Here is a 16745-nt window from a genome sequence, read left to right as displayed (position 1 = left end):
ATTAACATATCAATAATAAAGGGGAGGAAAATTTGACTACCTTGACTTTTTTTGTGGAGTCCTAAGGTACTGATAAATTTCATCTTTGTAGTAGTTAACTGTTCTGCTTCAACAAATTTCTGTATTTTCATATCAAAGTCTAAGATCTGAGAGTCAAAAATTAGCTGCAGCACTGCAAGCGATCACAAGGCATCCAGAACTACTCCAAATCATTCCTCACCTGGCACCAAATTTGCAAATCCTCTGCTTAATGCAGAAGCAGCCCTTTGCTTCTGTAAGTAACATGCTCGTAATGCTAAAAAACGAGCCTTTCTGAAATGGCTCTTTTGGTAAGATCAGTGTTGTGAGCTTAACTGTAACAATACCTCATGTATGCTATGTAAATAAAAGGTGTAGCTTGTGCGAGGCTGTGCTGCTGTTCTTCGTGGTGACAGCTGGTGGGATAAATTCTCATGTAGATGATAGACATTGCTGGCAGGACTTCTGTTGCACTAATACCTGATCATCTCTTTCTAGAGAGAAGATGGCATTTTTCACACGGCCGAGGATCAACATTCCAACGCTCTCTGCGGATGACGTGTGATCACCATAAAGTATTTGCTTTCTGGACAGTTCTACAAATGCAGTTTGGTTTTTGAAGTTATTTATGTGGTATTATGAAGGCACCAAGGCATTTGTACGTTAGAGCTTTCGTCAGTATGTGGATGTTTTAAAGACTTCTAGGTTGAGTTGCATCATCACAAAAACCAGCATTAAAGTGACAAGATTGTATAGTTTGTATATTTAGGAATGTATTTTTGGGAAATAGAATTTTAAATAAGAACAAATCCAGCATCAGGTGCTGTTATTCTTCAATAACCCTCTTTAGAATTTTTGTACAGCTCCTCCTGTTTGAGGCTTGACTGCAATAAACCGACTTTGGAGCAACCTCATTCCTGCCTTCTGCCGCCTGGCAGGGCCTCCCCACCGTGCTGTGACCGAGGCCCCGTGTGCGGTGTGACGGAGGCCCTGTGAGCTGTGTTGTGTGTTGGGGGGTTCCTGGGGATCCTGGCTCGCCCTTGGGATGCGGGGGGCGCCTCTTGATCCCCCGCCGCGGGTGGAGGGCCGCAGCCTTGCTGCCCGCCTGCCTTTCCCAATAAAGCAGCCTTCCTGCACCAACCTCCTGGCGTCCTCGTGCTTTGCTACGCCGTGCGTCACCCACAGAGCCGAGCCTCTGTCACCTCACCCCCCTCGCTGTGACATCCCTGGGGGAAGGGCCTCAAGTTGTGCCGGGGAGGTTCAGGTTGGAAATGAGGAGACATTTCTCTCAGAAAGAGCAGTCGGGTGCTGGGACGGGTTGCCCAGGGAGGTGGTGGCGTCTGTCCTGGGGCTGTTCAAGGAGAGGTTGGGCCTGGTGCTTAGGGACATGGCTCAGGGGGTGACACTGCTGGGGGGGGGCGGGTTGGAGCAGGTGATCCCGGAGGGCTTTCCCAGCCCTAACCGCTCTGGGACCCTGCGCTCACCCGCAGCCCCCAGCGGGGCCTCCGGCGCACCAGGGGGCGCTGCGGCCGGGCGCGGCCTCCCCTTTCCGTCCCGTCCCCTCCCCTCCCTTCCCCTTCCGCAGCCCGGGATGGAGCCGCGCATGGCGCAGGCGGCGGCACGGCTGGCGCGGCAGGTGCGGGCAGGGGGAGGCGGGCAGGGCCCGGGGCTCCGGGGGCGGCCGAGGGAGAAGCCCCCGGGGAGGAGCAGGGGGAGGGATGGAGGCGCCCCGACGCCATCTCCCTTCCCCGGCCGCTTTGTGGTGTGATGGAGCGGGGCTCCCTGCCAGGCGGCTTTGTGCGAGAGCCCTGCGAATGCAGCGGGGCCCGGCTCGCATCCTGACGGGCGTTCGGGTCTTACCGGGAGAGCCGTCGCTGTCTTGTACTCGCAGACAAGGGCAGGTCCCTGGCACTGGGCTGACCGAAAAGCCCTCGAGGTGCCCCCGTAATCCCCGCGGCCTCCCGTGAGGTGCTCCCCGGGTCTGGCCCTTTGCTGAGGAGCTGTGGTGCACCCAGGGCTGGGCGGGAGGATTAATGTGAAGTTTTATTTCCCAGGCAGCAGCTCCTTCCTTCCTGTTCTCAGTTACAAGTTCTGTAGGCTGAGGGTGTAGTGGTACTGTCACAGGCACTGTCTGCCCCCTCGCTTGGACGGTACCGGGAGGAATACGAGGGGTGCCTGTCGTTTAACACAGTAATTTCTTTTTCAGAAAGATTACAGAATCGATAACTCTTTAACAATACCTGGCATTCACAGGTGATCCGCTAGAGAAGCAGGTTTATTGCAGGTTCCTGTGATAAGGGCCACCCATAACGTGTGAGTGCCTGCAGACCTTTCTCCCGGAGAGCCCAGACGCGGTTATGGGCGTGGGGCAGGGGAGCGCTGCTCCCTCCCGCCGGGCCCTGCACGGGGGCTCCCTGCCTGCCAGGGCCGAGCAGGCCGCGCTACCCGCCCCAGCCCTCCTGGCCTTGACCCCATCCCTGCTGGAACTCAGCGTAATCCCTGCTGGAAGTAAAGAGTGATGCTGAAACTTTCAGGAAAGAAAAACACGATGGGGAAACGCAGCAGTGGGGGCTGATACCCTGGGCTTGGTCAAGCCTGAAATGGTGGCGTCCTGAACACCTCGTGTCTGCAGGTGTCTGGGCTGGGGATTTGCTGTTTCTGTGCAGTCATGGTAAAGAAGTAGATGAGAGCCTGGTTTTTGGCACTGTTTTTAGGTTTTTTTTCCCTCTTGGCCAATTCCAGCCATTTGGGATACTTGTTGTCAGCTTTTAGTGGTGTGAGAGAAGCTGTTCGGGCCAGATGTCAGCCCCGGGGGCTGGTGATTCCTGAGAACCCTCGGGTTTGAGGTTCAGGCCATGCACGTGGATAAACCTTTTCTCATCCTCTCTTGTAGTGTGTCCACGTGGAAGAAAGTTCCGGTAAGATACTGGTCGTTTCATCTCCTGCAAGCCTTAACTTGAGTGACTGGAAGCAATTTTGGTTGTGGAGGACAATCAGAAATGAATTTCTGTTCTGAAAGGCTTGCCAGGGTTCTGAAAGATCTCGGTGGCTGTAGCTTGGGGGTATTTTTTTAATGCAGGAGGAGTGCGTGAGAGCTGCTCATGGGCTGGGATGTGTAAGGGTGTCCATTTATTTCAAAAGCAGAAAACAAAAAAACTTTCTGGATTTGTACAATATTTGTCATCAGTGCAAAACTCTCCCAAGGGTCTGACTCACTAACCTGCCCTGCAGCTGGTGTCTTTGCTAGACAGTAGGTAATCCTGCGTGGACACGGAGCTTACAGGTAGTGTGATATTAGGAGTAGGACAGAATGTTTGTGCTTTTTTAAAGCACATCAGTTGTTTGGTGTTTTTTTTTTTCAGACGGAGGGGGAATTAGGTGAGTTTAAACTTCAATTATTTGTGTTGCTGCTCCGATATTGCCTTAAGTCAGTATGTTGCAATAGTGCTTACTTAAATTTACAGTGAAACAACTGTTCATTAATGCAATGAAATCCCTCTTCCACTATTCTAAATTTGAAGTTGTTTGAAAGATTTTTAAACGGATCTGTGAGTTCTATCAAATGCTACCAGGTCAGGCCAATAAGAAAAGTATAAAATAAGAAAAACATTTTCTGTCAAGGGGGAAGGTAGGTGTACGTGTGTGAGAGCAAAGCAGTCTGATTGAGGGATGCGGAGGGATGTCTGCCTTTGTTTAAAAAAAAAAAAAAAAAGTAATAAGCTGCAAAAGGAACAGCTCAAATGGGGTATTTGAAGTGAGTTATTTTTAAGATATAGCATTGCTTTTAGATGATTTGGGTTTGATAAGTGCCAAAACAGAGGTTTTGGTCAAGTTTTTTAATTCCAAAGTCCTGTTTCTTCATGCTTGAACCTGCAGGAAGCATCCTGTTCTCCTGTAGCGGAGACCTTGAGGTTATAAAAGAAGTGAACTGGAAATGTTGAAGCCCAAGCGCGAATGAAGAATGACCTCAAAAGTACTGATTTTCAGCTTGCTCCTTAAATAGGGCAGTCTTAAGATGGTTTTGGCCCAGCTCAGGAATTTTGAGCATCTGCGGTCAGTTCCGCTGGCACCTGTGGGAGCTGCTGTTCGGTGGTAACACTGGGCCGGGGGATTTGATGACCCCAATTTTTTCCTTAATTAAATATTCCGGTTATTTCAAGTAAGCAAGCCCTTTCAATAAGGTTTTGGTGGCCTGTTTGCCTCTGATGCTAGCCAGCGCTGCTTCCTGCTGTGAGAATGCCTGACGAGCGCATCAGGGACGTGAGCGCTGTTGGGACGGTTCCTACAGCCTCCAGGCGTGTTTGTGGACCAGGTTTGTGGCTGATGGGCTGGAGGAGGAAAAGAGGCGGACTTCAGAGACGAAGTTTCAGATCCCTGGTTTCACTGGGGGGCTGTGTGAGGAGAGTTCCTGCTCCTCGCAGCAGCTTCTCCCTGGTTATAAAAGTGCCCGTGGGCGAGGGGAGGCTCTGGGTCAGCACCCACAGCTCCGCTGTGCTGCCGCTCCCGGCTTCACCTAGAGAGGGTGGAGGGCACACACATGCAAGACAGCTGAAAGCTGAAGTTCATTTATTTGGAAAATAAAAATGAAATTCCCGTTTTCTCCTAAACACCTTAACCCCAAGGTAAGGAAGGATTGAGTGGTGAGGTGGGAGCACGCGCTGCCGACACGGCCTCACGCTGTCCTGTGAGGCAGCACGCCGACTTCTGGGCACCTCTGTCACGTCGGCGTTGGAGCTTGCTGGGGTTGTGTGAGCGGTTGTGGTTTCACCCTCTGAAGGAGAAAACGTGGCCTAGATAGAGAGAGTGGAACGGGCTGAAGCTTGAAGGAGGCTGCAGGGAGTTTGGAATCAAAACTTTGGCATCTTTATTAGATAAAAAAGCTGGAGAAAATGCCCTTTTTTTGAGCCTAAATTTCATTAGCCTGACCTGTTGTCTTTCTTGTGCTCCTGTCTCGAGATCAGTAAGATTATTACAGCACCGACCGTTTTTAAGAATGTGTCAGAATCCATGTTTTTGACACAAATAGAAACCGTCTTTAAACAAGGATTGTTTGGAATTATTCTACTTACACGTCGTTGTTGTTACCTTTACGAGACACAACTAGAAGTGTATCAAGATCCTGCTGCTCCTCACCTTCTGTTCCCCTTCTCCAGGAATCACAGTGTGTCCATTTAATTTGCTTTTCAGGAAAACGAGATTAAGTTGCTAACGGCAGAAATCGAGCGCCTGAAGAATTTTGGATGCTTGGGAATCTCCCCGAGTTTGGAAGGGTTGCGAGACGAAAACGCAAAACTTAAATATCGGTTAAATTTCCTTCGAAAGGTAAGGGAATGAGGAATTAATGCTGTGTTACGTGCTTTTGTTCTCATTTGGACGAGGTAAATAAATTGTCCGTTTGTTACAGCTAGTAAGGTGTGACAGCGTGCTCTCTCTGCATTCTCATGTCTTAAGTGTTGGTGGCACTTCAGATGTTTCTTGGTTCTTTAAACAAAACGCTGCTTTATGAAAAATGTCAGTGGGTTAATAAGCCCACGCTGCTCTGTGTTGAGTGGTCGTGTAACAGGCAGCCCAGCTGAGATCCCTGCCAGGGTTACTGACAGAAGAGTGAGAAGCAAAGCAGGATGTAACTGCTCCTCACATGCCTTTTGTGTTTTGCTTTTTCAGAGCCTTCAAGAGGAAAGAAGTAAAACAGCGAAAAGCATGATTAATATCAACAGCTGTCTTCAGGAGATCTTTGGAGCTGCTATCCAGGCTGCGTACCCAGATTTAGAAAACCCTCCACTAGTGGTGACCCCAAGCCAGCAGCCCAAATTTGGGGATTATCAGTGCAACAGCGCCATGGGCATAACACAGGTAAATCCGAAAGACCTTCCAAAGGGAAGCAAAGTGGGAATGTTGCCTGCTGGAAGCTAAGTGGTTAGACAGCACTGTGAGAGTTGCAATATTGGACCTGTTTTAGGTTCATTGCAAGCCTCTGGGCTGAGAATTCACTGAATATTTAATGGTGTTTTAGGAGGCATTGGCCTTCACAGGGCAGGACTTTCAATCTCAGTTTAGATTGCTGTTATGAGGCAGGAGAGTGTCTGAGTTACACGTGTGTGCCACAGAAAAATGGCCCAGTCTGGGGGATTTAAGTCATTGTATTCATTTACTTAGGACATAATTAATTACCAAGTAGTGAGCTGTATGTTTTGGACTAATAGCAGGGAAACAATAAATGGCCAGTAGCAGAATGCTGATAAAGACCTACAGATCTCTGAAGGAAGCGCTGAGAAGTCAGAGTGCCCCCCGTGCGCACAGCTACCTGCACGCATGCGCTAGCCCGAGGCCGGCAGGTTCCAGGCACGGGGCGCAGTGCTGCAGCTTCCTGCCACCCCCCTGGCACGGGTGCTGCTGAGAAGGGCCCTGGGCAGTCCCCCGTACCCCCAGGGGGACAGGTTGGCTGCAGGCAGCGCCCGATGGCAGACCAGGCGACGGGTCCGACCCGCGCAGAGGCCGTGGTGCGTGCCAGGCACCTTCCTGCAGCGTCAGGCCAGGTGTTGGCTACTGCTCAGGTACCCTCCTTTGTACTGCTTTTCTAGCCAGCTCCTTTGGTTCAAAAGTGTTGCTAATTGCCTGGTTAGAGCTAAGTTTGATTGGTGTTGTCTTCCTTTAGGTATTTTCAATTTTGTGACTCTCTCAGGCAGTTTGCGTGCACAGTTTGTGCCCACTTGATGCTCGTGTTCCTCTCTGGCTGCTGTTACCCAACCGTTTACCAAGGGGCTGCTGTGTGGGCATCTGTGGTTAGTGGGCGTCTGTATCTTCTGTTAACCGATCAAAATTCAGGAAGTGTGTTTGTTTTGTTATGATGTTCTGGTCTTGGAGGTTTTCAGGCAGCTGTAACAACAGCTCTGCTTTGCAGAACACTTCTGATGTGTGTGCAAAGGAAGGAGTGTGTTTTTTTTAATCCTGGCAAGTATCAACCTCAAAAATTATGGCATTGCTGCTTTGTAGGAGATACTTGGCCAAAGAGAGCCCGGACAGAATAGGAGACATTTCAGGCATTGCTCAGTGGGATGGGACTGTGATGGAGTACAAGCAGGAGGTGAGGGAGAAAGGTGCTGCGTTCTGTCTGAGGTGTTAGGTGTCCCTGCTTCCAACGCATTGATGCCTTTGAGTGAATAGAAGACTCTTTGTAATTACAGATCTTTTATTTTACAGTGTACGTTCACAACAGAAGCAACTTTTATTTTTAAGTGTTCTGTTATTAATTCACCTTTTTATTGTCAGACTAATCTTGACCTTGAACGTGCCCTGACACGGGTGCAGTTCCGCTGGCCCAGGTTGTCACCTGCGGTCGCCACGTCTGTTGTCCTGTGCCAGTGAGTTTAGCTCGCGGGCAGCACCGATACGTGCCAGCCAGCAGGCTCTTGGCCTGAAGTGCCAAGGCGGAAACAGCCTGCACAGATACAAGTCATCTTCCTCGGTCTTGTTAGCGCTGTTCGCATGCTGTGGCTGGGCTCCGGCCAGAGGAGCACGCTGGGTGACTGCACTGCCACACGCTTTCAGGGCTTTGCCATTTTTCTGACCGCTGCTTTACCCCAATTAAGTCTCTGTTAGGATTCTTGAGCAGTCCTGGCTTCTCCGTGTCAGCGGTGTTCGCATAACTCCGTATCCAACCAGTCCTCGTCAAGCCACGGCTTCAAGTTCCCGGTTGTCAGCAGTGCCGAGGGGTAGAGGCTCCTCATGCTGGGCTTGGCTGGGGAGTTTGTTCCTTGGAGAGGCACACAGGCTATGCAGGGCCTTAGCCTGGGGACACCCACACGTCACAGCATAATCAGCGCAGCAGAGGCAGGGGATGCAGCAGTCCTTTCTCTGAGCGCAGCAGGTTACGTCCTTCCCGTCAGCCGAAGCTTTGGGGACGTGGTGCATGTCTCCCCGAGGAGCCCTGCTCCCGCAGGGTGTCCCCTGAGAGGCGCAGTACGCCTCCTGACTGGGCAGCACCACTACGTGCCAGGCAGCCACCTCTCCCTTCAGCGCGCTGGTGTGGAAACAGCCCTCACAAATGTGTATTGTGTTCTGGGAGCTTGTTAGCATATTAATGCCTGGGGCTTGAGCCAGGAGCTCTGCTTGCTCCTTAGAGTAAGAGGAGTGCAGGGACTGTTCCTGGAGTGATTCAGAGGACATGCCAATAAGCTGGTACAACATGCTTATTATCTGGTTTTGCATGTTTTTTTTTTCCTGTAGTTTGGATAGCATTGAAGTTGATCCCTACAGAAGGTTCCTTTTCTTGCCCTTTCCAAGCCTTAGCCATTTTGCAAGGATGCTGTAACGATCAGCAGTATGGCAGGTGTGCACAGTAGTGTCTGTGCTTTCTGTTTCATTTGTGGAATGCTTTGGAGGATTGAATTTTACTGGATTTTCTTGTTGCATTTCAGATCCTGCTCAAAACCAAGGAACAGAAGGTTAGTCCAAGAGAAATTGCTGAGCAAATAACAAAAAATATTCCTGCGAACGAGTGCATTGAGAAGGTTGAAATTGCTGGGCCTGGTACGGTACTTTCATGTTCTACCCCTTGTATGTTTTAAAGCTGTTAGGGCAATTTTATACAGGATGGGGATCAGAGAAGCTGAGCTGAGTTCAACTGTTCTGTTATTTAAAACCGGTATTACGGGATGAATGAGCTGCTTCTATCGTGGTGAGCTCTGTAGCCCCCAGACGTGTGCAGCAGCAGCAATCTGCCTCTGTTTTAAATTGGCTGGTGCAGTCCTCAGCCCGTTATTTAGAAATTTTTCCACTGATCCTTAAGGGATCAGCCTTGCACTTTTGAACATTAGTGATGGGTGTGGGGTCACAGTCATACAAAATCACTGGAGAAATAGGTATGCCCTTCTCAGCTGAGACCGGGAGTGCTTGCTGTTGGTTGGGTGCCGAGGAGGCCTTGCCCTCTCAGCACTGAGAGGCTGGAGTAGCACGGAGGTTGTTAACTGCTGCGTCTGCCTCATCCCTGTGACCCAGGCAGAAATACGAGGGCTCCTATTCCTTAGGGCTGCAGTGTAAAGGCAAGGATCACAGGGCCCAGGCCTTCGGGGTGCTTGGGCAGTTCATTCATTAGCTCTTAGAAGGAGAAGTAAAAGAAGGCTAGAAAGCAGGATTTGGTTTTGTATTCTGCAAACCCTGGCAAGATTATTTACTTTCTCATAAACAATGGTTTTGTAGAGTCAGCTTTGAGTGACAGCGTGCAAAAAGGGAGTTGTCAGTGGTCTTGCTTCCAAAATCTGACTCCTGCGGTTGTGTGAAACACAAATAGAAGGCTGTTTTAATGTGGGAGCAGAAATTGTCTTCTAGTGACAGCTTTGTTGTCCTGTTGCTGAAAAAATTTTGTTTAGTCAAGCTAACTTCATATGCTCTTGTCCTTGATGCGAGGAAACAGAAATTGAAAAAGTGCCTTAAAGCACTTCTGCAGCCCCAACACTCATTGCTGGTTTTCTCCTCCAAAGGTTTTATCAATGTCCACTTGAGAAAGGATTTTGTGTCGAAGCAGCTGAGCAGTTTATTGATGAACGGAGTTCAACCACCGGCTGTTGGCAAAAGGAAAAAGGTATGGCAGTAAGGAGATGGGCATCTTGCACCCATGCAGCTGAAGTGTGTGCTGGACTGCAGGTAGCTTCGAATTCCCCCTCCAGAGAGATTTGTCGAGTAGACGGCCATGTCAGCTGGTTGTCAGGGTGGCATTTTTGTGACTTGGGGCCTGGGCGCCATCAGTTGGCCCACGTGTACCAGCTGTGGTCACTGGGGTGCTGGGGGATGAGGGACAGGGGTATCCCAGGGCTCCCAGCAACCCCCCGTGAAACACGTGGGATATGGTGATGGCTGTTGCCTTTATTCATTTATTTCTTTTGTACTGTGTCTAAGGTGGTGGTGGATTTCTCTTCCCCCAATATTGCCAAGGAGATGCATGTTGGTCACCTGCGGTCCACCATCATTGGAGAAAGCATGTGCCGCCTGTTCGAGTTCGCAGGTTATGATGTTCTGAGGTGAGAGCTGATTTTGGGATGGGATGGGCTGCTTTGGCTAAATGTCTGCAGTACCTCTGTATGCTTTGGTCGGTATTGGTCTTTTTTATAAGCACTTCATAAATAATCCTCTCTGCAGTAAGCTACTAAACTGAGCAAGTGTAGCAGGGTTAGGAATCCAGATGGGCAACAGCTTCGTTGCGTTGAAATTGGGGAGGGGGCAGCTTGTCTATTTTTGGTTTCTCGTATTATGTATGTTTGGTTTTTAGAATATACATATTTAAAATGTGCAATTTTAAAAGATATGTTTGAGAAATCATTTTTATTGTGCTCTTTAATTGCTTCAAGGTTAAACCATTTAGGAGATTGGGGCACCCAGTTCGGAATGCTCATTGCTCACCTCCAAGACAAATTTCCAGATTACTTAACTGTTTCTCCTCCCATTGGGGATCTCCAAGCTTTTTACAAGGTATTTGTAGCAAATAAACGCGATATTTATGTCAACACCTAAAAAGCAGGTTTAGGAGGTTTACAAACTTGCAGCACAGTTTTAGAGAAACAAAGGGAATCATGTTAATAGATTATTGCAATTATCTGCCAATAGATAATGAATCTGGTCTCGAGTTGTCCATGTGGGGCGTGATTAAAGGACTTGTCTTTTGAGACAAGTGTGCTTTGAGAGCCTGTTATGAAAGTCCCCCCCGTTGTTTCGGGGGAAAACAGGTGCTTCGTTCATGTAGTGTGTTTTACCATAGGAATCCAAGAGGAGATTTGACACAGAGGAGGAGTTTAAGAAACGAGCCTACCAATGTGTGGTGCTGCTGCAGAGCAAAAACCCAGACTTCATTAAAGCGTGGGAACTGATCTGTGACGTGTCGCGGAAAGGTGACTTTGCCAGGTTCAGAAACATGTCTCAGCAGATGAACAGTGTGGTTTTCCTCACCTTTATGTCCGAGTCCATCCTCTAGTTTTCTTAAAGAAATCGCTGCCGCCCTGCTGTAAGAAGCTTAAAGTAAAAGGACGATAGAGCCAAAGTACTGGGCTGTCTGTAGAGGGTTTCAGCTAAAACTTTTGTCTCCTCAGTCTAGTCTGAGTCCTAGTCTGATAGCTTGACCCAGAGCCAGAAAACATTTAGGGATTTGCTGTACCCATTGGTAAACATATGCCAGTGAATTCCCACTGTGTACGTTTAATGGAAATATTTTGATCTGTTTCCCTCCTCAAGAGTTCCAGAAAATCTACAACTGCCTGGACATCACACTCATCGAGAGAGGAGAGTCGTTCTACCAAGAGATGATGAAAGATATTGTGAAAGAATTTGAAGATAAAGGTAAGGCTTTTGGTCTTGGAATCAGAAATTCTGCAGATGTCAGCATGAGCGAGGTAACCTCACTCCTATCCAATGAGGTGTAGCACCGATTTTTGCAAAGTTGCATTTTTCACACCCTTGCTCTTTTTCTCAGCAACATTTCCTGAGTGGATCTTTGGTGGAATTTCCTCCCAAAGAAGCATTAGCAGAACTGATTCTTATGTGTATCTTTCCCGAAAGTGTGAATCTTCCCTGCTGACACCAAGAGCAGGTTGTGTGTGATGTTTGTAGGAAATAGTGTGAGGTACCACTGGAATTCACTGCATCTTCAGTAGATAGTCAAGGAGCAGTGTATGAGAGACTTCTCAGTCTTGGTGTTGGGAGTAGAGGAGAACTTGAATCTGAGAAGTCTCTCTGAAGACAGTGGCACGTTAGGATTATGTTGACTTTGAGACTCACAAGAAGCCAAATGGACCATAACGAGTCTCTGGTTTTATGTGGTCCTGTTTAGATTTAGAAATTCTTGAGACTCACCATCTGTAGTGGTGACTAGTGGTGACTGGCCAGGCTAGTCTTACCTCCTAGATATATTGTGCTAGTCCTCAGTGCTTCTCCATAGAGTTTCCATTGTCTTTAATGCCCTCCACTGTGATGTTCTTGTGGCTCTAAAGGTGGATCTGAATGCCAGCAACATGAGTTTTTAAATCCAACTAGGTCCCTTTTGGAAAGGCCAGATCTGAACAGATCTGCTTTCTTGTGCGTGGTGTTTTGTTCTAGAAGTGCAGTACAAAATATGACACGGCTGGTGAGGGAATTCTCTTTTTATTTTTATTTTAGACATTAGTTTTTAATGTGAGTGCATGGTGTTTTCTTTCTGGTAGCATCTGGAATGGGAAGTGTTTGTCCCTGTCCTGGCCCCAAACCTCCCCATGTGATATGACACACAATGTGTTCCGTTGCTTTCCTAGGATTTGTCCAGGTGGACGACGGGCGGAAGATTGTCTTTGTGCCAGGTTTCCCCGTCCCGCTGACAATCATGAAATCAGATGGAGGTTACACATATGACACATCTGACTTAGCTGCTCTTAGACACAGGCTGTGTGAAGAGAAGGCTGATATCCTTATTTATGTTGTTGACAGTGGCCAGGTGAGTACGTCAGCCTCTTCTGTCATTCCTGGTACAGATCACAAAGTATTTAAATGACAGATACAACAGCATTGTAGGTAGAATGCTGCAGGTGTGGTATATTGCCTTTTGTCCTCATTAGTGTGATGGTGGATCTAATTTGGTGACTGGTGATCTCCATGGAGAGCCCTGGAGATCCCAAATGATTATGGATACCCAGTCACCACTGGAGGTCGGTTAAACCTAAATCTCAGTAGAACAGTCTGAAATAAGATTTGTACTGCTTATACACTGGCCTCTTCTTACCCGACGAAATGCAAGATTGTCAGCAGCGTGTCTGAGCAGTGATGTGAATTTGCTGGTTGCTGCTTCTGTAAGCCAGGCAAACTCTCTGAAAGGTTAAGCTTTCTGAGGTGGAACTCTTCTGTGGAGCTAGAAACACTTACAGTTTCATTGTGAAAGCAGCATTGTGAAGGAGATGAAGCTGGCAAGAAAACTCTACCTGGAAGTGTGGGTTGAGACCTGGTTGTTGGTGTTTGTCCCTTGCAGTCGGTGCATTTGCAGACAGTGTTTGCAGCTGGACAGATGATTGGCTGGTATGATCCCAAAGTAACCAGAGTGACCCACGCTGCATTCGGAGTGGTGCTGGGAGAAGACAAGTAAGTCTTTGGAGGCAGTTTTTCCTCTGTGTGTGCTCTGGAGGGGATGCTTGAGTGACTTGCCCATTCCTTGACAAGTACGCATGCGGCATGCCAAGCAAAACACATCACGTGCTGCGCAGTTATTTGTAACTGCGTCACTGCACTGCGTGTCAGGGCCCTCTGATGCACGTAGTTTTGGTGCTGAAGTCTGGTTCCCTCTGGGGCCTGGCCTCTGCTGCCTGCCGTTTGGGGAGAGGACCAGGAGTCGGCACAGGGAACAGCTGGTGGCAGTGCCAAGGAAGGTGGTGTGAATACCGGAGTGGCAATGGTAAAGGCCGTGCTTTCCTTATTCCCTGCCTGCCCTGTGGTAGATGGAATGGAAGTTGGGAAAAGAACCTCTGGGGTCTGGTCTGCAGGCCTGGCCCTTGTGCTCCAGAGTTGTTCGTGTGTCTCTGTGAAGTGACGCAACCAGTGCACTCCTACAGCCACGTAACGCTGCAGAGCGAGCGGTTTTGCTGGAGGTTTGTTACAAAAGTAAAGGTGCCTTGCTGGACTGGAGCCTTGTGCTGGTGTTGTGTCCTTCCTAATGCCTGGGACAGCTCTGAGTGTTGGAGCCTTCCAACCCCCCAGCTCCCCACCTGTGTTCTGGCAGGTTCCTGCACTTCCTGCTAGGTGTAGCTGCCTGGTGTCAATTTCTTCAATGCAGAGCCATTTGTGGGCATGTGCTTTTTTATCAGCCAAAGGTTTGAGCAGTGGAAATTCCTGCAAGAAGCTCAGGGGCGTGTCCTGGATCTGCCTGGGCACACACTAGGCAGAGGGTGGGAGTGTTTTTCCTCTTACACAGGTGGTCATTTTGTCTGTGTGTTTTCAGGAAGAAGTTCAAAACTCGTTCAGGGGACACCGTGCGTCTCATAGATCTGCTGGAAGAAGGGCTGAAACGAGCCATGGACAAGCTGAAAGACAAGGAACGGGACAAGGTAGCTCATCTTTCCTGAGAACTTCCCAGATCTGTTCACAAACTTACAATTTCCACATTCTGAGTCTGAGCTGAGAATATGGATGCAGCCAAACTGCCCGGGAGGTGCTGTGGGATGTGTACAGAATCAGTGGTGTTATCTGGGAGCAGCTGGGGCAGGAGGGTGCTGCCATGGGGAAAGCAGAATCCCTGGGTACGTAGCCGTGTGGAGATGGAAGCTGCAGGCAGCGAGCTGGCCTCCGGCTGGTGCTGCAGAGCTTTTTGGGGAGCTGGGAGGGGAGCTGGGCCTGGCGGGATGTGAAGTCGCAGCCTCGGCCTGCTGGGCTGGTGGTGACTTCTGGTGATGGGCTGCCGGGGATGTGCAGGGCACTTTGGTGTCAGGCTTCACCCTTTCCCTCGGACACTGCGGCTGAGCTGCTGGAAGCCCTTTGCTTAAAGAGGTTCTGCCGTGGCTGCTGATCGCCTGGAGAGAGCTGCACGGCGTGGGCCACAGAATGGAGCAGAAGGACCAAGCTGCCCGAGCACCGTGTGAGGCAGTGGAATTGGGAAGTGGATCTCCTGGGTGCTGTGCAGTACAGGCTGAAAGCTCCTCTTAAATGGAAATAGCAGGAAGCATGAGGAAAAAAATAACACCATAGAGATCTCCCAAGGACACATATGATTCAGACACACAGTGCTTTGCCCTGCCGACAGGGTGTTGCTGTACCAGAGAGGTGTTTTATGGGTGTTTGGACTGTCCAAAATGCTCTGTAGGGGTTGCAGGGGCAAGTGTTTGTTTGTGAGAAGCGAGAGCACAGGGTGAATGTCAAATTTGCATGGTAGAGAGAACGTGATGGGTCCTTGGGCCTTCAGGAGCAGGGAGAGTGGAGGCAGCCTTAGCCTGGGCAGGTTGGCCATGCCGCCTGAACACGAGAGAAGTGAGGGGCAGAGATGGGGTCTGGTCCCTGAGGGTGGGTGTGAGCCTGTGCCACGTACCATGTGGGTGAACTCCTCTCAGCTGCCTGCACTCTCCTCCTGAGCCGCACTGAGTGCCCAAGGCTGCGTGGTGTGGCTCCTGATGCCAGCAGGGTGTTCCTCCTCCTGACTGTTACCTGTTCTGAAATCGTAACAGGTCCTCACGGCAGAAGAGCTGAGAGCTGCCCAGACATCAGTCGCGTTTGGATGTATTAAATACGCAGATCTTTCCCACAACAGACTAAATGACTACGTGTTCTCCTTCGACAAGATGCTGGATGACCGAGGAAATACAGCTGCTTATTTGCTGTATGCCTTCACGCGGATCAGGTGGGTTGAGCATGTTGGGAGTCACTTGGAGCTAGCCTCTGATACTCTCTGAATCTTTATGCAGAGGAGATGTGGGGGAAGGAGTGATGTAGCTGCATCAGTTCTGGTGGGGTTAGTTGGTATGAGAAGCGAGCTCTGTAGGCAAGTTTTTATTTGTCTTTGGAGGCTGTGTCCTGTGTTACCTGACACAGGGCCCTGCTGTGTGCCATGCATCCCGGGCCTTTTAGCTACCAGGGAGGGAGCTGTGAGGTTCTAGGTAATTCCTTTTGAGGATTTGGGTGGCCAGAGAGGGGTGAGTCTGTGTTCCAGCAGCTGCTCACCGTTGCCATACCCCACAGAGCTTTTCTGGCACCCTGAGCACTGCTTGGCTTGGTAGCACGGGCAGTCATGCCGACACCTACGCAGAGCACGGCCCTGCCTACTCCCCTGCAGTGCCCCGTGGGCGCGCTGCGAGAGCGGCGCAGGCTGGGCCTTGTTGGGACCCTTACAAGCAGACAAAGTTTTGGAACATTGCAGGGCTATTGCTCGCCTGGCCAATATTGACGAGGAGATGCTGCGGAAGGCAGCCAGGGAGGAGGTGCTCGTCCTGGACCACGAGAAGGAGTGGAAGCTGGGCAAGTGCATCCTGAGGTTCCCCGAGATCCTGCAGAAAATCCTGGAGGATCTGTTGCTGCACACGCTCTGTGACTACCTTTATGAGCTGGCCACCACCTTCACTGAGTTCTACGACAACTGCTACTGCGTTGAGAAGGACAGGCAGAGTGGTGAGTGTTGGCCTATGGGGCTGCACGTGCCTTGGCACGCACCAGAGCAGAGGTGACACGTGGGGTTTTCCTGGTCCCGGGAGGGCTGGTGTTGCATTACCAGCTGCTGCAGAGCAAGTGCTGCCAGGTGGGAGGATGGAAGGCGGCTGGCACAGCTGTGCCATCTTCTGTCCGTGAGCAGGAAGGTTGAGCAGGAGCTGTGAGCAGCTAGGCGGCTGGAAACTCAGTGGCTGGTCTGTCTGCCTGGCTCGGGGAGTAGGGGAGGGAGCTCGCCGTGCCCAGCCCCAGGGCAGGTTGTGGGTGGATGGGTCCCCAGAGGCAGGGTGGTGTTGGTTCTGAGCAGCTGCTCCATCTCCTGATGGAGATCTCCTGATCTCGTGATGTTTTTGCAGGCCAAATCGTGAAGGTGAACATGTGGAGGCTGCTGCTGTGCGAGGCCACTGCCATGATCATGGCCAAGGGTTTTGACATCCTGGGGATTAAGCCGGTGCAGAGGATGTAGCTGTTCCCTGTGGGGTGACAATAAAAGGATTGAACATCTGGAGGTGTCTGTGTCTGTTGGGGTGGGGTTCTGGTATGGGAAGGTGCTCTAGGGGAGCAGCACCCTGAGGGAGGAAGGAAAGTAAGAAAGG

General features: G+C 50.1%; 3 protein-coding genes across 17 annotated transcripts in view; 2 read left to right on the top strand and 1 right to left on the bottom strand.

The window, feature by feature from the left end:
* WWC1 (WW and C2 domain containing 1) overlaps positions 1-1157 on the top strand; it is a 70694-nt gene extending 69537 nt beyond the window's left edge. For all 4 annotated transcript variants that reach the window (XM_083799357.1, XM_083799358.1, XM_083799360.1 and 1 more), the window contains one exon: positions 517-1157. In XM_083799357.1, the coding sequence (XP_083655483.1) occupies positions 517-583 (67 nt within the window). In that variant the 3' untranslated portion in view covers positions 584-1157. The remainder of the gene's footprint in view (positions 1-516) is intronic.
* On the top strand, positions 1064-16653 carry RARS1 (arginyl-tRNA synthetase 1; the record flags this gene model as incomplete). Its single annotated transcript, XM_083799374.1, has 15 exons — positions 1064-1654; positions 5206-5340; positions 5683-5871; positions 8436-8547; positions 9498-9598; positions 9913-10034; positions 10362-10482; positions 10769-10898; positions 11239-11343; positions 12291-12469; positions 12998-13107; positions 13961-14066; positions 15177-15349; positions 15866-16113; positions 16506-16653. 15 exons carry the CDS (start codon positions 1064-1066, stop codon positions 16613-16615), a joined length of 2532 nt encoding a protein of 843 aa, XP_083655500.1. The 3' UTR covers positions 16616-16653.
* The window catches only part of LOC310881735 (rho GTPase-activating protein 7-like), a 56140-nt gene continuing 51523 nt past the window's right edge, over positions 12129-16745 (bottom strand). For all 12 annotated transcript variants that reach the window (XM_083799365.1, XM_083799370.1, XM_083799371.1 and 9 more), the window contains one exon: positions 12129-16622. The gene's annotated coding sequence lies outside the window, so the exon portion shown is untranslated. The remainder of the gene's footprint in view (positions 16623-16745) is intronic.

Source organism: Anser anser, assembly GCF_964211835.1.
Source record: "Anser anser genome assembly, chromosome: 14".
NCBI classification, from domain to species: domain Eukaryota; kingdom Metazoa; phylum Chordata; class Aves; order Anseriformes; family Anatidae; genus Anser; species Anser anser.
Note: the sequence above shows the minus strand (reverse complement) of the source record. Positions and strands in the feature narration are given on the sequence as shown.